The sequence below is a fragment of the Leptodactylus fuscus genome, chromosome 6, assembly GCF_031893055.1.
Source record: "Leptodactylus fuscus isolate aLepFus1 chromosome 6, aLepFus1.hap2, whole genome shotgun sequence".
Lineage (NCBI taxonomy): Eukaryota > Metazoa > Chordata > Amphibia > Anura > Leptodactylidae > Leptodactylus > Leptodactylus fuscus.
In genome coordinates, this window is record NC_134270.1 from 166,009,137 (window position 1) to 166,030,357 (window position 21,221).

The 21,221-nt window shown below is 42.6% G+C and overlaps 1 protein-coding gene across 1 annotated transcript in view; it reads left to right on the top strand.

Annotated features, from left to right (window-relative positions):
• Positions 1-18,816, top strand: part of LOC142210125 (uncharacterized) — a 37,783-nt gene extending 18,967 nt beyond the window's left edge. Inside the window, exons 4-11 of the mRNA XM_075279152.1 lie at positions 8,177-8,223; positions 8,739-8,786; positions 9,319-9,576; positions 10,385-10,545; positions 11,930-11,963; positions 18,095-18,139; positions 18,243-18,439; positions 18,778-18,816. Coding sequence (XP_075135253.1) covers positions 8,220-8,223; positions 8,739-8,786; positions 9,319-9,576; positions 10,385-10,545; positions 11,930-11,963; positions 18,095-18,139; positions 18,243-18,439; positions 18,778-18,816 — 786 coding nt within the window. The 5' untranslated portion in view covers positions 8,177-8,219. The remainder of the gene's footprint in view (positions 1-8,176; positions 8,224-8,738; positions 8,787-9,318; positions 9,577-10,384; positions 10,546-11,929; positions 11,964-18,094; positions 18,140-18,242; positions 18,440-18,777) is intronic.
• The last annotated feature ends 2,405 nt before the right edge of the window (positions 18,817-21,221 follow it).

A 21,221-nucleotide genomic window follows, 5' to 3' on the forward strand; every position in this document is an offset into this window, starting at 1 on the left:
TATCTATCTATCTATCTATCTCCTATCTATCTATCTATCTATCTATCTATCTATCTATCTATCTATCTCCTATCTATCTATCTGTCTATTTATCTATCTCCTATCTATCTATCTATCTATCTATCTATCTATCTATCTATCTATCTATCTATCTCCTATCCATCCATCCATCCATCCATCCAATCTATCCATCTATCTATCTATAAGTTATATTTTTACTTATTTTTCTTTCTTGTCTAATGCCCGGTGTAACCGTCTAAGATTTATGCACTGGAGAAATCTCCACGGCCACATTATGCATAAATCATTGCAGCTAAGTGATGCTGCCCGGCTCATGAGGACAAAAAATGGCAAACATCCAAATGTAGTTCTCCAGTTTCTTCCTTCTCTTTGCTTGCCTGCTCTGCATGTATAATATACCGTGCCAAATCAAAAACAACACTATCCTTGCGCTGACTATATTACACCGTGCGTATAGTTGTGTGTGGTGCTGCGATTACAATGTATATACGTATGATGCGTGTGCCTAGCTGTACACTCACACAGACGTGTCTGGGGCATGTCTAAAAAACCACTATCTTATTACGGTAGAGGCTGGGGCGCGTCTTATGAGCCGCCTCCGCATTATATACAAAAGTGAGCACAGGCAAAACCACAAAGTTTTCAAAAGTTTATCCAGTATTACATTATACAATATTCAGCATTACATTAATCCTATACAATTGATCAGTATATACAATCTATAAGCTTAGCCAAGAAGATTGTAGCATCGGGCTGCATCGTGTTTTTGGAAGTATAGTCTATATTGGGCACAGATCTGCTCTTCATCTGCAGATTATTGGTGATGATAATCCTTGGCTGGGGCGGCTTCCTATGATCCAGATAAGGAAGGGTTTTCTTTTGAGATCCTTCACATACATTAGCTTCCAAATATAGGAGGACCAAATGTAGACTTTGTAATCTTGTATACAGGAGGTTGGCTTTATTTCTAATTTGGGGGTGAGGGGTGCCATTGTGTTGGCTGTTTGGTGAACTGTCACAGTTTTGGAAATCGCAGCATGTCAATTATACCTACGAAAATGCTGGCAGATTCCCTATAGGCTAAGGCTTACTACTACATGCTACACTGAGCGAGTGCAGACTGGTGAGTTTAACCCTTGTGTGCAGGGCAGGCTGTCAGCACACAGCATTGTAACCCCTTCTTTCCCAGACAGTGAACTTATTACAGTATTATGTTTTACAGTACATTATACTGTGTAAAATGTGTATTATACTGTGTGCAGGGGCCACTATGGGGTACAATACTGTGTGCAGGGACCACTATGGAGCATAATACTGTGTGCAGGGGCTACTATGGGGGATAATACTGTGTGCAGGGGCCACTATGGAGCATAATACTGTGTTCAGGGGCTACTATAGGATATAATACTGTGTGCAGGGGCCACTATGGGGAATAATACTGTGTGCAGGGGCCACTATGGGGCATAATACTGTGTGCAGGGGCCACTATGGGACATAATACTGTGTGCAGGGGCCACTATGGGGGATAATACTGTGTGCAGGGGCCACTATGGGGTACAATACTGTGTGCAGGGACCACTATGGAGCATAATACTGTGTGCAGGGGCTACTATGGGGGATAATACTGTGTGCAGGGGCCACTATGGAGCATAATACTGTGTTCAGGGGCTACTATAGGATATAATACTGTGTGCAGGGGCCACTATGGGGAATAATACTGTGTGCAGGGGCCACTATGGGGCATAATACTGTGTGCAGGGGCCACTATGGGACATAATACTGTGTGCAGGGGCCACTATGGGACATACTACTGTATACAGGAGCCACTATAGGATATAATACTCTGTACAGGGGCCATATGGGGCATAGTAGTGCCTGCAGGAATGTGGCGGAAAATGGTCGGTCGGGGTCTTTGGAGGGGGGGGGGCATGTCAAAGGTTCGCCACAGGACCCCGCCATTCCTAGTTACGCCACTGATTTGATCATTTACTAAATTATTTTCATAAAAAGCATGGATCTCTTTCATTCCAACGAAATGAGCCAATAGAACAAGGCTTTTTATTACCATTGTGCAACAAGACGGCTTTCCGATATGTTTTGCTACAGTCTATGAATAGTCTCCATACATTAGGAACATTTGCACCATCTAACTCCATTTACGCCAGTACAATAACAGACATCACTTTCCATTGCATAGTATGCAGCTAACTTGGTGTGTCGATGACGAAAGTGTGAAGTTTTGGTTCCGGAAAGGTCTGGGTATGTTCCTTTGAATATTTCCAATATATAGTGCATTAATATTATAACTGAATAGGCTTTACATGTATAACTTAGAATCTAGATGTGTGAGGCAAATTCCGAGTTCATATTTGGAATCAGCGCAAATCAGGTGCAAAATCATTGTTGCGCCTTGTAATGGTTTCGATGTGCTTGTTTGTATATGATTTATGTGTAGGTGTATAATCTTTGGATAATCTAGTAAACCGTTGCAGTTACGTACCAAAGTCAACCATTAAATTCCCTGAAAGCAATTGAGCTAAACCACACACCGCTGTCCTCTGCCTTGCAATGACCGAGAATAAACCTTGAAACCCTGGGGAAACCCAGACGAATTTCTTCAAGAATGGGGAGGAGGAGACGCTACAATCCAGAGACCAGTCAATGGAAACTGCTGACATGCAGCGAGGGTTCGCCTGTGGCCGCCCCGGGGTGTGTGCACTTCAGCATCAGCGAGTCTGTCTGAAGGTTTTTTCGTTACAAACCATAGGAGTCGACCCTTCAAGTGACCTCAGGGATCCCTAGTGGACAAGTGGACAGTAGTTATTCTTCCATGCACCCATGCTATGCACATAGGGGCAGTATAACCCTCAGCTGGAGGCAGTTGGCAGGTCATATTATCCATAGGAAGGGTATTTGCCCATCATAACCTGCTATTGCTATGATACTTTATGTTCTACTTTGCTTTTTGGGAAAAATCTTCCATAAACAGAATCAGTGCTTTGCAGTGTAACACGCTGGAGTCGTCTCGTTCCAGGGCTTTATTGTTACCAGGGCTCGTATAAATGGAAACCTCGGATAGGAAATCCCTGTTCTCTGCCAGCATTTCTCACGCGCCTGTTCCGGCCCTTGCTCATAATCCTGTGAGCCAAATCATTTTATGGCTAGTCATATAAAAATAATCTTCCGCTTACATTACGTTGCCTGAGCTTCCCCTTTGCTGTTTTAACAGCATTTAGTGATCTGCTTTATGGCATAGTCATAACTATAGTCAGCAACAGTCTGAAGCAGACTCATTGAGAATGTTGCAGACATGTACTGTACAGGTAGCGGACATAATAAGTCAGGGGTGTTATCTATCAAGGTGTTATCTTCTATTGGAATCTTGTCTGTGATGTAGATGAGGTGACTGATACAAAGAAAACCCCTACAGAATTGGAAACTATCAGTCTATTATTAGGTTTAGTGGCCAGAGTGAAAATTGCAGGATATTCTTTTAAAAATATATAAATAATGGCATGAAAAAATGTAAAGAGAACCATCATAAATTAACAGAAAAACTTAGTTTTAAAAGTAGCTGTATCCTTTTATTTCTAGATGTGATGTCAGACGGTTCAGCTGCACAGATATTGCTGGCTTGCCTGTATGTATAGCGCTATCCTGCCCCTAGTGGTGCAACAGAGCCATTGTTGCTCACCTACACTCCTACATTCAAATGAAAATGAGATGACTTTGTTATCTCCGGCCATTATGTAAATAAGATGATTGTACTGAACCCATCTTGCAATGATGAGATGACTCTGCTCAACATGTCTGAACCTACACAGTACAACTCACAAGATAGGTGGAGAAGAAGGAATTGACAATCTATGGTGTCTCCTCTGGTGGCCAGTGTGTAAACTGCAGTCTAGGTATAGATGACTTTGTTAACTCCAGCCTTTATATTAAGGAGATGATTGTATAGAACCCATCCTGCAATGATGAGATGACTCTGCTTAAATGTCTCGACCGACCTACACAGCAAAACTCACAAGATAGGAATTGTCAGTCTATTGTGTCTCCTCTAGTGGCCAGTGTGTAAACTGCAGTCTAGATATAGAGGTCTACTACACTCACCGGCCACTTTATTAGGTACACCTGTCCAACTGCTCGTTAACACTTAATTTCTAATCAGCCAATCACATGGCGGCAACTCAGTGCATTTAGGCATGTAGACATGGTCAAGACAATCTCCTGCAGTTCAAACCGAGCATCAGTATGGGGAAGAAAGGTGATTTGAGTGCCTTTGAACGTGGCATGGTTGTTGGTGCCAGAAGGGCTGGTCTGAGTATTTCAGAAACTGCTGATCTACTGGGATTTTCACGCACAACCATCTCTAGGGTTTACAGAGAATGGTCCGAAAAAGAAAAAACATCCAGTGAGCGGCAGTTCTGTGGGCGGAAATGCGTTGTTGATGCCAGAGGTCAGAGGAGAATGGCCAGACTGGTTCGAGCTGATAGAAAGGCAACAGTGACTCAAATAGCCACCCGTTACAACCAAGGTAGCCAGAAGAGCATCTCTGAACGCCGCACAGTACGTCCAACTTTGAGGCAGATGGGCTACAGCAGCAGAAGACCACACCGGGTGCCACTCCTTTCAGCTAAGAACAGGAAACTGAGGCTACAATTTGCACAAGCTCATCGAAATTGGACAATTGAAGATTGGAAAAACGTTGCCTGGTCTGATGAGTCTCGATTTCTGCTGCGACATTCGGATGGTAGGGTCAGAATTTGGCGTCAACAACATGAAAGCATGGATCCATCCTGCCTTGTATCGGTAACGGTTCAGGCTGGTGGTGGTGGTGTCATGGTGTGGGGAATATTTTCTTGGCACTCTTTGGGCCCCTTGGTACCAATTGAGCATCGTTGCAATGCCAAAGCCTACCTGAGTATTGTTGCTGACCATGTCCATCCCTTTATGACCACAATGTACCCAACATCTGATGGCTACTTTCAGCAGGATAATGCAATGCCATGTCATAAAGCTGGAATCATCTCAGACTGGTTTCTTGAACATGACAATGAGTTCACTGTACTCCAATGGCCTCCACAGTCACCAGATCTCAATCCAATAGAGGAGCATCTTTGGGATGTGGTGGAACGGGAGATTCGCATCATGGATGTGCAGCCGACAAATCTGCGGCAACTGTGTGATGTCATCATGTCAATATGGACCAAAATCTCTGAGGAATGCTTCCAGCACCTTGTTGTATCTATGCCACGAAGAATTGAGGCAGTTCTGAAGGCAAAAGGGGGTCCAACCCGTTACTAGCATGGTGTACCTAATAAAGTGGCTGGTGAGTGTATATAATTGTTTACAGGCACATGTCTGTCTGGTGCGCGCGAGTGCCTGTGTGTGGTTAGGGCGTTAACATAATCTTTCAAGGCCGCCATTAGTGGTTAACAGCATGTAATAACAATCCGCTGTGGATGAATGGCTGTATTATTTTGTGGCTGCTGAATGGGATCTACAATTTCTTGCTTTAATCTCCGTATCCAAACTGTGAATGTTACCAATTAACCCATTAGTGTGCAGAGTCCCAGAATAAGCTTAATAAAACCAACTCATTGAGGTCTATGGGAGAGTTTTCTAGACATGGAAGGGCAGGAGATAAGCCATGACATCATCTATTGTCAGTAGTGATGTAATGATGGGTCAGTGATGTTATCTATAGAGGTGTTATCTTCTATTGTAATCATGTCCGTGATCTAAATGGGGTGACCACTGCAAATAAAACCATACAGTATAGCTAGTCTATTATTAGGCTTTGTGGCCAAAGTGAAAATTGCAGGAAGTAGTACTTTTTTAAAATATAAATAGCAACATTGAAAATGTAATAAGAAAATTATGAAAAATTCCTAAAAATATGTTTAAAAATTTCATTTTCTAAAGACCTATTCCCTTTAACTGACAGAGACATTACAGTCTACATAAGTGATGGCAGCAGGTCCCTTCCAGAGGAATCCGAGGACTTTGTGTATAGTGCTACTAGCTGCTATCCTGCCCCCAGCGATGACATAGAACTGCCATCTAATCACCCATTCTCTAAAAATGAGATGACTCTGCTGACCCCACTCTGATAATGAGATGGCTCTACTGCCTGCACTCTCTAGTAATGAGATGGCTCTACTGCCTGCACTTTCTAGTAATGAGATGACTCTGCTGCCTGCACTCTCTATTAATGCGATGGCTCTGCTGCCTGCACTCTCTAGTAATGAGATGACTCTGCTGCCTGCAATCTCTAGTAATGAGATGACTCTGCTACCTGCACTCTCTAGTAACGAGATGACTCTGCTGCCTGCACTCTCTAGTAATGAGATGACTCTGATGACTCCACTCTCTAATAATAAGATGACTCTGCTGACCCCACTCTCTAATAATGAGATTACTCTGCTGACCCCACTCTAATAATGAGATGACTCTGCTGCCTGCACTCTCTAGTAATGAGATGACTCTGCTGCCTGCACTCTCTGGTAATGAGATAACTCTGCTGACCCACTCTCTAGTAATGAGATGACTCTGCTGACCGCAATCTCTAGTAATGAGATCATTCTGCTGACCTCACTCTATAATAATGAGATAACTCTGCTGACCCACTCTCTAGTAATGAGATGACTCTGCTGACCTTAATCTCTAATAATGACTTTTCTGACTCTGTCCTTCATAATATTTAGAGATGGGCAAATCGAATTGTACCAAGCCGAGTTTGAATCAATATTCCAAATTGTTAAGTTTTTTTAAGAAACCAGGAATAAGATAGGGTCAGACTTAGCTTTGTCTGGAGGGGACTATAGTCCTAGACCTTTTCAGAGTGTTTTGTTTCAGACGGTTGGGGAGGTCCAGGATTCTTTCGCTCACAATAGACCGCATCCTTGTGTACATTTTATGTGGCACTCCTTCGCTTTTGGGCACATTAGTGATAGAAAGTATATTCTCAGGGTTTCAGAAAACAAGTCTCAGTCTACACAGCAAAGCTGACAATCAGCTGCACAAGAAGAAAGCGACAATCTATTGTGTCATAAAATGTTCTATAAAGCTATGTGCAAATAAAACTGTAATGTGCATTATCTAAGACCAAATATATAGTAAATCAGCTGCTAAACCAAAACTTCTACAAGGCATGTGTGGGGTTATCTTTAAGGTCAACCGCACACAACAGATAGGGTGATATCAGACATAAAGACTTGAGCACTGACTGAGTGCTGAGCGGTTAGATTACATAGGATGATGCATTGCCCTGGTATATGCTAACAGAGTCCTTCGCCAGACCACCCTTCATAAGACCATGCATTGTGCTCCTGATGAACAGGGATTTGATTAGACAGCCGACGCATTTCAGATATTGGCCTAATAGGCTGTGATAATAGGTAATAATGAATTGGCCCTGGATGACTGGAGGGATTAGCATTTGTCTGCTGTGGCTAACAATAAAATACACATTACTACAAGAGCTTTCCTCTTACTTTGGTCTGGGAATATTGCCAAGTACAATACAAGTGCAGTGTAAACTCAGAGCAGGGGATTTTCCATCGTGACCTAGACGCTGATGCACAAATTCACTGGGGCACCTGTATTGTGTATATTGATACGTTGTTTTTGTGTTCTTGTCAAATACAACACAACCTAAGGGGGATGTTCACACTACCATTGTTAATGTCCGTTGCCATCTTCTGTCATAGGATGACAGCAACGGACATTAAACTGTTGCAGAGAATGGTCACAGACTGATTTTGTGTCTGTTCCCATTGACACTAATGTAACAATATGACGGACGCTAACTTCCTGCGCGCAGATTCAGTCTGTGTCCATTTTCTCTGACAGTTTAACGTCCGTTGCTGTCATCCTTTGGCGGGAGACAGCAATGGACACTAACTATGTACAGGTATTGATGAACTCCCCCATTGTTTGCTTGTCACTTCAGAACATCAAACCTCCCCTTGCGGCCCGTATACAGTACGTAATAAGGAAGAGGAAGAGGAAATAGAAAATATATAGTGTGGTTTATTATTTCGTGCCAATCACTTAGGTTTTGTATCTTTCTCGATTTGGGGACTTCACCTCTATTGTTTCTTTTTTCGTTTTGAGGCTCTTTCACCCCCGATTTTTCTTATATTTGCAGGGTCATACAGTATATGGTGCAGTAACGGGGCTACACTGAGAGCATGGGTATGTATACCGACATTCACATCTTCGCCAGATCATTGTGTATCACGTTTCCTAATGTTATGTTTTTTCATGTTTTATTTTCTGATTGCATTCTATATTCTATATACTGTCCATGGTGATGGTGGACTCACATTGTTACCCTTTTGCCCGTCCGTATACATACTGACACATAAGCCTCGCAACAGGACGGCTTTCCCAGCAGCCACTTCCCAATTATATAGGTGTCCCCATCCCTGTATTGTCAGTAGTGGATGTAATGACGGGTCACTATGGCTGTCGTCTATAGAGGTGTTATCTTCTATTGTAATGTGAATGAGGCGACCAAACTACTTTAAAAAAAAAATAGGGTATTTTTGGGTGAGGCGTTCCCTTTAAGTATTGCTAAATTCTCCCTTGTACCTTTATATCTGGAGGGTATAGGAAGAATGTACTTAATTAGTGATTAACACATCAATTAGATCTGTTGAGTTAACCCCATCACTGCCTGTCCGTAATAATAATTGTGTCTTTTATAGGGAGCTGGATTCCCCGGATAGTGTTCCTGCTTCAATTGCTGTATTCTGGTGAGTGTGTCCTGTGACTTCTAGGAACGTCGGTAGCCACAATGTCATTATATCAATCACTTTCTTCATAGTTATGTAGTTAATAAGGCTGAAGACTGACACGTTGCGGAAATCCTCATCATGCCCCATCATGGCCTTGACAAGTTCCCCCATAATTTACATTGGACCTCTTCTTCATTGGGGCACTGCTATGATGTATGACTCCAGCTTAACTACATTGCTTATCCTCCAGCTATGGTCATACCCCATGGTGGACCCAAATCTTGTGTTATTGTATTGCTTATCCTCCAGCGATGTTCATACGCCATGGTGGACCCAAGTCTTGTGTTATTGTATTGCTTATCCTCCAGCTATGTTCATACCCCATGATGGACCCAAATCTTGTGTTATTGTATTGCTTATCCTCCAGCTATGGTCATACCCCATGGTGGACCCAAATCTTGTGTTATTGTATTGCTTATCCTCCAGCTATGTTCATACCCCATGGTGGACCCAAGCCTTGTGTTACTGTATTTCTTTTTCATTATTGCAGTCCACCCGTGCATATATTTTTACGCCGACGACTTAACTAACCAGACGTTGGTGATCAGCAGGGAAAGGGAGGACTACTGTATTATTAATAAAACAGTCCCCAATGGAGACATTGTGCAGTGTGAAGGCAATGCTACAGCCAGCAGAGTGAACACCACCCATGTCCGGCTGAAGACAAATGAAGGACCAGATGTCAATTTCATTCTAAACCATGGGAGAGACAATGAACGTGGAAAGCATGCCGAGCCCTATAACGCAGGTGGGTGCCACACGCTTACAAATACAACACTCGCAACAGATCCCAGGCAGTATATTTCTAAGATAAGTGCAGTTGCTAACTCCTGCCACTAGGGGCAGGTGTCCTAGGTTTGTTAGCCAGGCCTGTACTTCTCTTGGCACTATCACCAAATCTAAGTGTTCTCCTCCTCCACCAGTGCTCCAGATATCTTCACAATCTACCAAGTATTCTGGGCTCCTCAGTGACATCACTGGAGTTGGAGGGCCTGCGATTGGGCCTCAGTGGTCACATGGGGTGTGCTGATGTCATGATGCATGCATAGAAGTCTCAGGACTTTGGCTTGCCCCATATGACTGGTGAGGTCCTCGAAAAGAAGACATCGGAGAGCACTGGAGAGGTTGGGAAAAATGAGTATCAACGTTTTGTTTTTTTTCTGCACCCACCAGGGTCTCTACTTATTATAATCTGGAGTATGACGAGACCCCTGACTATCATATCACTTTGGCTGGTACCCAAGGAGTTTGGTTCCAAAGCAAAACTGGTGGGATAACCTCGCAAACACATCTTGCAAGGTGACCCAGTTTCCTTTTAGACACCCCAATGAAGTACAGGAATACAGATCTCCATTACACCCCCTGCATTGTAGTAGTGGCCCCAGTTATATAGGAAAACCATTATATTTCCTTCACTGAGAGTGCCCCCTGTTGGTAGGGTATATTTCATTGCCACGAGTATGCATTTTGAAGAATTTTTTAGTCTTCCTTTTGTTATGTATTGTTTGGGTTGAAATGCTAAGTTAATCAAGTTTGCTTATTTTTCTGTTTATCAGCCTGCCCGGCCGATTCGGCAGAGATGACAGAAGTCCAGAAAAAAACTACCAAGCCTCGTAACAGAGTTTACACAGTTGTTCTGACTTTATGCGCGTTGATCCTCGGCATTTCCTTAAGCTATGTAATTTACCAGAAATACAGGAGACCTAAAAGAAGGCGAGTATGTAGTTCTTACTTTATTTCACATGGATTAGTAAATGTTCTAGATCATCCACCGGCCATGAGTAATTCCTGCCTGCTGTCTCTTCATTATTGGCTGATGTTTAGTTCTGCCCCATCGGGACGTATTTAAGATCAATAACTCCTCCTTAACAAGGACCTGTCACCAGCTCTGATACATCCAATGGCATCCTTCATCTGGTCGGCACTGTCACCTTGAGCATTTTGATGTTTTGTTTATCCAAATCTGTTCAGCTATTCTAAAGATATAAGCCCTTCGAGTGTTGATCCAAATGAGGGTCTACTAGCCAAGTGGGTGGTTACATTGTGGCTTCTTTGGCTTACTCTGTCATGCAGGTGCACTGTCCTCTGGATAGGAGGTGCCTGTTGGAGCTCTGAGCACCCTCTGGAGGTAATAGATCACCTTTGGGCTAGGAGCAGGACTGAAAGAGTTCCTTAAGTCTTCGTATGGTGTGTCCTATCTGTAAGTCTGGTTTCTCCCTTATGCTCCCTGCATGTCCCCCACAGTTCTCAGTGGAGTTTGTCATGCCATTGTCATACAGCCATGGTCTTGAGGTTCTTCTCCCTCCTGGATGGCCTACACATTGTTGAGGCCACCAGAGAAGGAGGTCTAATGGCGCTGCTTGGTGCACCATTGTCTATGGGGCAGAAGCTGATGATGCATGACTCCATTGCCATGTCTTATCTCTTGGGCACTAAACAATATAGGGTTTCCATTGTGGTTGTAGAATATCTCTATTTCCCTTTCTATAGTTAATGGCTTCCCTCTTTTTTGTTTTTTAGACTCCGCTTTCAGTTCCGTAGTTGCCAGAAATAAGATAATAGTCTTTAGGCACCTGGAGGCCTTGTGGTCTCCAGCTTCCTCCAGTATGTAGATCTCTAGAGAGCTGTGGTTTCTGCTCAATGATCCTGTCCTGTTAGAGGTTTTTCTTATGAGTGTAGCCTTGTATTTTCTGTGTTACTTCAGTCTTAGGTTAGTAGTGTATCCAAGCCTGGGTAATTGTATGTTGGTGACCAATTGTTTTCTTCTGGAGTGATCCTCCATTCACCTGCTTCAGGTTTAGTTCCTCAGGTACATGTGCTCAGTTTCTATTTGGAGACGTTTCCCTTGTACTCTACCTCCAATTCTTAGAGCCTTGTTCTAATCCTGTGTTTATTGATCATGTTGCCAAAGAGGATCAATCTGAGGTTACTGAGCTTGTGGTCTGAGTCTCGTTTATCCTTAAGTGGGTGCCAAGTGAAATCGATTTGGATCTGAAAGGCTTGGCTATCCGGCAGTGACGATTAGTCCCATGTATGGTAGACTTGCACCAGTTTGTATATGTGTCTCTTGGCTTTAACCAATGTTCTTCTTGGTCTTTAAGCTAATGCTTAAGTCCTTACTTTGGTCTCCTAAAGGTAAGTTCAGACGGAGTTTTTTGGTCCAGAACCTGAGGCAGAGGTCGCCTCAGGTTCCGGACCAAAATACTGAAAGCCAGTACACTGCACTGGCATCCATCCGCGCACTCCAATGAATGGGCCTAGCCCGGAGGAGGAAGTGTCTTCAGGCCAAATCGCGAGGCAAAACGACCTGAAGAATGAACATGTCGCTTCTTTTTCCAGGAGCCGGAACAAATCGGCTCCCGGAAAAAAGGCCTGAGTGGCTCCCATTGATTTCAATGGGAGCCGTCTTTTTGGTCAGGATTTTGAGGTGGATACGGCCTCAAAATCCTGACCAAAAATCTCTGTGTGAACTTACCCTAAGGGGGTTTCTGCTATGGTTTTCCCAGGACTTCTTTTTGGATCCCTTATGTTTGTCTTTGCTAGCCTATTGGAAGATGTCCTCCATGATTCAGTCCCTCCCAAGGGGTTTGTCCTTAATTTAGCATGGGTACTGTTGTATGCTAGGAAAAAGTCATTTAGACATACTGGTAATTGGTTTTCTGAATACTATGACGGCATCCAGAATTGTTTAGTCTTTGGATTAGTCTGTGTCTGCGGAATCCTGACTGTCTTGTGGTTCAGAAGAGAAAGGATCGGCTTCTCCTTTCCTTTTACTTGTATATCTATTTAACCATGAGTGATATAGTGGTGTATTTGTGTAGTGGTGTAAGGGTGGCTATCCATTTCATTTTAACTTCAATTTTTGTTTTTGACTCCTCATCTTCCAAACCCCATAACTTTTTTATTTTTTTGCGTTCAGTCATATGAAGGCTTAAAGGGTTTTTTGGGGCAAAAAAAATGTCTATAAGTGTTATTAATGGGTTAATAAATTCACCCATTACCTTTAACCCTTTTTGAGTGATTTCTGGGTGTCTCTGGGAGCTCCTGGTATCTACTGCATTTGTTTACAGGGTTTAGCTTCCTGCTATGTAACTTCTTTACTAACTCATCTCTCCTCACTCCTCCCTCCTTCCTTCCTCCCTCACTCCCTCCCTGTCTCTCTAGCTATCCCGCCCTTCCCTACCTACTCAGCCCAAGCCCCGACCCCATTATATACTTACCTTCCATGCTTCTTCCTACGGGGCTGCCCCTCCATCTTTGCTTATTCTGCAGGCGCGCACTCTTCTCCAGCGCTGCTTTGTTCTCTACAGTGATGACCCACTTCTATGGTGCATGCGTGGAAGCTGCGCAGTAGTGGTGGATTATTGGCAGCAGTGTGTAGAGCAACGCTAGAGAAGAGCATGCACCTGCAGAATAGGCAAAGAAGGAGGAGTCGCTCCTAGGAAGAAGTGTGGAAGGTAAGTATATAATTGGATGGATGGAGGAGAGAATAGTAGTAGTGATGATCGTCACCGAATAATCAAAGAAAGTTCCTGGAGTTGTCACATGACCACCCCAGGGATAGGGGTAACTATACATTTTTGATTAATTATGTTATTTAGAAAATAGTAGGGGGAGGGGTATAGAATAGAGTAGGGATCCTAGGGTTGACTATTGCCACGTCGGAGTCTGTATGTCTATCCGTGTACTAAGGAGCCTTATGATCCACATGTGCTGTTATACAGGCGCCATGTGTATGTGCTGGAGCTCCTTGGTTTGGATAAGCAGAGTTGGCTAATGGTTGGTTTACATTGTTATTATCTAATAATTATATATTATTATATTATATTATTGATTAACTTTTCTTATCTTCTATTGATAGGCCCAACCGCACTGAAGAAAATCCTGGCGTCAATAATAACACGTCCACTATTTTAGAAAGGACAGCGAACGGCTATACGCAATGAAGGATGACTGGACTGGGCCCTATTTGCTGTTATTAATAAGCTATGTACAGTGTATACCGGAGCTGGAGCTAGACTACGACTATACGCGTCCACACTGTCCATTACCATTCACTTACATGATATGACGTGCTGCGGCCATCCCAAATTACCTAAAATTTTGCTCCAATGTTCTATGACACAATGGGGGGGGGGGGGTGTTTACTACTCCTTCTAGTGGCGTAAATGGGAATATTTCTGGTGCTACTTTGGCGCACAGGCCATTTTTTGCCCCAAAGATGAGGAAATTCCCTTCTTCTGCGCCCGGCTCGCCACTTCTTACAAAAATTAACTCTCTCCAAAAAACTGGCATGAGTTACATTATATATTGGAAATCTACGCCAGTCTAGTCTAGCTCCAGTTGTAAGAAATTATAGTATGTATATATATATATATATATATATATATATATATATATATATATCTATTTTAAAGGTATGTCATTGCTGGGGGTATTAAATAATACCATAGGGGGGGGGGGTTAGGAGCTCAGAACATGCCAAATCAAATTTTGATGCCAATGGTATGGCCCAACATGCAAGTGACGTTCTGGTAGAGCACTGAATGGTAATGGTTTATGGGAATATGTAATGAAATTTCTGATATGGAAAATGGAAAAAAACTCAGAACTCCGGAATGAGGAGCGCAAATTTCGGCAGTAGAGTGGGTTAAGCTCGTATTTTTCGGTTGTTGCCATCCATTGAGCATTGGTTGACACTTGCCATATCTGTCGTTGACACCTGCCATGTCGGTTGCTGACATCTGAAATGTTGGTCACTAACTAGGGTTGAGCCGATCGTGAGATTTTATGGTTCATTTTTAAATCAGATTTTTTGATTATTTTCCAGCCAATCCCTATTGTGAAATTTGCTCGATTGCCGATCGGGATCCGATCTTTCCCGATTGCTCAACCCTTTCACTGCCACTCTTCGTAGAAGGACGCTATATCATTGTTTATTTCGCATTTTCCTTTATAGAGTCACAGGTCACTTAAGGTGAAGTCATGACCTGGTCTCTTATGCGTTTTGGTGGACAAAACCTTCCTATATCGAACCTTTTTAGGTAATACTGTACGTTGTCATTGGCAGTGTTCAATACAGTGTATGTATTAGGACACCATCAGTAGATTGAACCAGTCATTGGGAAACACATTGATGACCTATCCATAGAAGGGGCCATCACTACAGCAGAAAGTTCAGAGACCACCATGGCACCTTTGTTCTGCTGCCGGGGAGTGATCATTTCATGGTCCAACATCTAAGCCTAGGTTCACATGGTTTCAACTCTTCGGGTCCAATGTGGACCAAAAGAATGCAAAAATGGACCACAAAAATAGCAGACATGGATGACACCTGAGGGCCCCTTTTGTATATAATGGTGTTCATCAGATGTCCATTACTTTTAACTGAAATCACTGGACAACATTGATTTTTTTTTTCATCCATTGATTTCTGAAAAATTTGTTCATTCACCCACGCAAATGTGAACCCAACATAAGGATAGACCATCAATGAGTTGTGGAAAACCTGAGTGGAGAATCTAGGAATTACAAGGACAACATGCGTGCTCAAACAGGCAGGGCTCACAGTGATGTATGGTTCATATAGGAGTCTCTATACATACTATTTATTTATTATTATTAGTACTAATCCATGCACTTGAAAAAAGGATGTAAATCCCGAAACGCGTTGTGATTTTTAACTAATAAAAAGAGAATCCTATATCATCCATACATGACTATGACCCCTGCCTGTTTGAGGGCGTATTTTGTCCTTCCAATCCCTGGGTTCTCCACCCAGGTTTTCCATATCTACTGACGTCCCCATCTGTGATGTAGGACAAGTCCGCTGCCACCCAAAATTGGGCATTCATACAAAGTGATACTGGTTGTTGTGACTATCTCACAACATTATAAGGTGAGAGGTCAATCATGGCCCTTTATTAAGCATCGACCCTTTAAGAGATCTTATTACGCAACGTTTCTTTTTTGTTACATAATGGACCTGGATTGGGGACAAACAATCTCAGTAACAATCGTTCCTTTCACAAGAAGTTTGCATCGGTCCATATAAAGGGAAAACGATCATTGATCGATGTGTTATCGATCATCGCTCATCTCAGATTAGTATGGGGTAAATGGGCTTTTACCTCTACTGCCGTGCCTTCATCTAACAAGTTATACGTAGCATTACACATTTTATGTGCCCCTTAGAGGTCGTTCACATGGAGGAATTTGGAGCTGATTTTACGCAGGTCTTGCCTCAAAATCTGCCCTAGAATCAAAAAATTTCTTCCTGCAGATTCCATGGCCGATTCTGGTTGCCGAACCTGCGGCACAAGGCTTAAGTTGATTAGTCCAGTTGTTTATGAGACTAAACTGTGAGCAAACCTGCGGCTGAAAGTCAAAGCTTTACTTTGGCTTCCTACCACAAAGGTAGAATTTTGAAGAGGAATCTGAAGCAGAAGACTGCCTCAAATTCTTCAGAGTGAACACCCCCTATGGATACAGGTCACAGGCTTCAGAACTTTAGATTACCAAGTAGCTTCATGTTTTATTGAGTGACCACCAACTCATCCATCTGGACCATCAAGCGTTGCACGGCACTCATCGGTGAATAAAACAGTTTTGCAGTCAGTCTTCATGTATTGTTTGGCCCACTGGAGCCATTTATGCTTGTGTGCAGTTGATAGAGAAGGTTGACAGGACGGCTTACGCACAGGTACAAACCTCTGAAGGACCCTGCATCTTGTTGTTCGGGGGATGTTGGAGGCACCAGCAGCTTCAAAAACATGTCTGCTGCTATAACAAGGCATTTTTGCAGTTGCTCTTTTAACCTGACGTAATTATCTGTTGGAAAGAGTCCTCAATTTCCCCTTACCAGCACGCACACAGCTACATACTTCTTGATTGTGCGATGATCACGATGAAGTGTCTTGGCAATGTTGATTGTAGTCATTCCTTGACCTAAATGTTCCACAATTTGTTGCTTCTTAGCAGCCTACACATCCTTTTTCTTTCCCATTTTGGCAGAAAATGTAGGCTGCTTAATAATGTGGGACAGCCTTCTTAAGTAGTCTTGCCTTAAACTGGACACACCTGCCAAACGAATTAGCACAGGCGCCTGCAAATGCTTTCAGTGATCTAAAGACCCCAGACACACATCACCATCAATGAGTTTAACTGAAAAACAAAAAAATTCTTACCTTATCACTCTGAAACACTTTTTGCATAATAATGTGGAACACTGTAGTCCTAGGAAGCCTGGCTGCTAGACAGTGCACTGACTCTTCCGGCAAAAAATGCTTGGAAATGTAGAGGTGACGTCTGTACTCATGGACGATGTCACAGAGTAATATGGCTGTACAATACACAGTACAAGTTACTAGACCGTACACGGCAATCAATGCTAATACTATATAGATTTGTTTTGTGATGTTGGATACTTTACATTCCCTTCCCGTAGAAATTTTTTGTGCTGTACAGTGTACAATTTTTATTGACGTTGGCTATAGAAACGTAGAACTCGATCCTGAGTTGAATGTGTGGCCTGTGTTACAGTATAGGATATCCATTCCTATATCCGATAGTCTTCATTACTTCTGTACGTTGTCATTGGCAGTGTTCAATACAGTGTATGTATCAGGACACCATTATTAGTGGAACACTCCATGTAGGAGAACATGTAGAAATAATTTAGTCGAGGCGCCTGCTCCGTGTGTATGATGTCAGCGGGCGCCTGCTATATTCTTATGACTATATTATCAGAAAATGTATCTTTTTTTTTTTCCGTTTTGTAAATAGAACGAAAATTTTTGGTGGACAAAACCTTTCTATATCAGTTATCTCTCGTTACTTCTGTCATTGACAGTGTTCAATACAGTGTATGTATCAGGACACCACCAGTAAACCACAGCAGGTCCTAGCCGAGGGTTAGCCGCACAGAATGTTCTGCAAATTCCATCAGGGAACATACCCTTAGACTGCAGCAGGTACTGGGAGACCATAGTCAGTGCTCCGTGCGGCATCTGGAACGTTATTAAGGGGCAATAAAGCGTTGTCCTAGGCTGGATATTGATAGGAATGGAATAATGCAGCACAGACATGACACAGGGTATGGAGCTATCTACTTCAGGCTCTGTATACTGAAATAGCTGATCAGTGGAGGTGCCAGATGTTGGACCCTCTGATCTGCTATTGATGAGCTGCCTTAAGTTTATCCATATCAAGACATGGTGAACCCCGATATTGAGGTTTGCATGACTTGTGTTCTCCATTTGGTGTAGCTCAGTTCCTGTGCCCTGCCCGACATGTAGACAGTGAGAAGAACGGTAATGGAATTTAGGCAGATCAGGGTAGGGCGCCATAAAGCTGGCATGAGTTATATCACAAATCTACAACAGTTCATGACCTGCTGGCGCACCTTACTCTTAGTAATCCTGGCGAGTCTCCTGACTGTCGAGGAATCAATTGGTGTAAGAGTCACCACCCTTAATAGAGTCTTCCCTGTATCTGTAAAATTGGCAGGATTTGACAAAAATAGTGCCCTCATTAGGACCGGTGGATTCACCAGACATCGGACCACCGGGTCAGGGCCCAGTGCCATAGATGTAGAGCTCATGGTCATTAAGGTAAAGTTTTTGGTGGACAAAACGTTCCTATGTTCCTCTTTTACTTTTGCACCTTGTCATTGACAGTGTTCAATACAGTGTATGTATCAGGACACCACCAGTAGACTGGACCAGATATTAGGAGACTGTAGTCAGAGGTCCCTGTAGTCAGAGCATCTACAAAGGTGTTAAAATTACATAAAAATTAAGTGGTTTTTTTCAGGAAAATACCCCGATGGCCCTGCCATATTTATGGTCATCTGCACCCAGCAATGCATCCCCTGCCGACATAGGGTAAATAAAGACTGGTGTTTGAAGTACCTGTCTTAATAAATTTCCCCAATGCTCCTATATTTCAGTTTACTGACCTGAACTTCGAGCATCAGACTGATCTATGAGGTTCTATGATCAGGTCAGTAGAACGATGGGCTTATAACCCTGGGGCACCGAAACTAATCGGAGTGCCAAACCTCGCAAATATTCTTCGAATTTCATGCAGCTCATCTTAAGTGGCTCAAAGGGGACTCTATGGAGAGTTTTAAAGTGTCTGGGACCACTTTATGGAGCATATTGTACTGTGTAGATCCACTGTGGAGCATATTATATAGTGTGGGGCTACTGGAACATTATACTGTAGCGGTGCTCTGTGGAAGACACTATACTGTGTGGGGTCACTATGGAGAATTATACTGTAAAGGGGCTCTGGGGAAGATGATATACTGTGTGGGGCCATTGTGGAGGATATTATATTTTGTGAGGCTACTGGAGCATTATATTGTAGAGGATCTCTGGGGAAGATGATATGCTGTGTGGGGCCATTGTGGAGCATATTATATTTTGTGAGGCTACTGGAGCATTATATTGTAGGGGTGCTCTGGGGAAGATATTATACTATATGGGGCCATTATGGAGCATATTATATTTTGTTGGGCTACTATGCAGCATTATACTGTAGGGTATTGTGGGGAAGATATACTGTGTGGGGTCACTGTGGAGCAGTATACTGTAGGGGGGTTTGAGGAAGACATTATTCTGTGTGGGGCCTCTTCATTATATATATCACACCCCATCTGTTCTATAGCAGGCTATCATTACATTGCATGGTCACTATAAAACAGATCCTGTGAGATGTAAATAGTGAAGGGGCGAGTGTGCTCACAAAAGCACCACAGTCTCTCCAAACAGTTGATCAGCTGGGGCCCCAGTTGTTAGACCCCACTGATCTCTTAGACTGTTAGGACCCTGCAGATCAGCTGTTTCCCAGAACACGCAGTTCCCAGTATTGTTTCCATGCTGGGCGCTGCTCACTCACCATATTCTTGATAACTGAGGTGTGGCGATTATAGTTGTATCCCTTTCAAGTATCTAAGATACTGATGCAGCACCCATAACCGTCGCTATCAAGAGTATGCTGTATAGGGAGGGGCCCTGGAAAAATTTGTAACTGGGCCCACAAGAGTTTACTTATGCTCCTGGGAACAGGAATAAGAAAAAGGACAGAGAGTCTGTAGACATGGACAACACTACAGAGTAATATGGCTCTACAATACACAGTAGGTGTTAGGAGAAGGGCTGACAGATACAAACTATAGTAATACTGTATATAGTTATGTTTTGTGATATCAGATATTATAGATTTCCGTTTTCTAGAAATGCTAACCCTTGTGCCGCTTAGTGTCCTGTTAGGAGGAGCTTCAGAGAGGTTCACACTGAAGCGAAACGTTGTGTTGTGGAATAAGCTAACCATCTACCACCATATTTTTGAGTGCTGCCTATTTTTTACTCTATCGTTGGAAGTTTTTTGGTGGGGTCCAGGGGATTTGCACTTGGTAGATTTATTCATTGTGATGTTTTTGACTGTTTTTGGATATTCGTAGGAGTAATTGTTCTGATCTGTTTTGAGTATTTTGATGATGTTCTGACACAAAATCAGGAAAGAACATGAAACCTCAAATATAAGAAAAGTAACCATTTCGGCTACTTTTTGCCAACCACCCTGACATCTTCACCTGAGCCAAATTCTTCATCCGGCGTGTTCTTTCTTGAAAGATAAATTGGCGATCCAGCCAACAGATTTTTATGGGGAATCAATGGTTGCCAGAGAGTGGTTGCAATGACAATAAGGTTATTTTTTTTTATTTCATAAAGATTCTGTTTTGTCCTTTTTAGCACCCATGTATACTCAAATTTTGTTACCTCTGAACCCCGATAATTAGATATTACTGCGACATTCACTAGATCACATGTGACTACACTAAAGAAAAAAAATCTCTTAATGAGTAGCAGACTATATTCACATGCGCATTATACAGTACATCATTGGGAACTTTTTGTTACATTATACTCTTGCATTACTACAGCTATTGTATTCATTTTTATAAATGTATTTTATTTTTATTTTTTATTATTATAAGAATTTTATTATCATAAATTGTGCAGGATTGTTATCAGTATATTATACACTATTAAATCCTAATAAAATACATAGAATTCTCATGTCTGTCTTTTATATTGTGTGTAAATAAATACATTTTTTATTATTATTAGTAATACCGTTTCCCCGAAAATAAGACACCCCCCTTCACCTCCTGGACCACCTACAACCGGCAGTCATGCCGGCACTCCGCTAAGGAAGCGCCTGAATGACTGCCGATTGTCCCCCGCTCCAGCCGCTGCATAAGACATCCCCCGAAAATAAGACAGAAGAGAGAATTTAATATAAGACACTGTCTTATTTTCGGGGAAACAGGGTGGTAGTAGTAGTAGTAAATTATTTTACCAGTGAATAAAATAACTGGGTCTG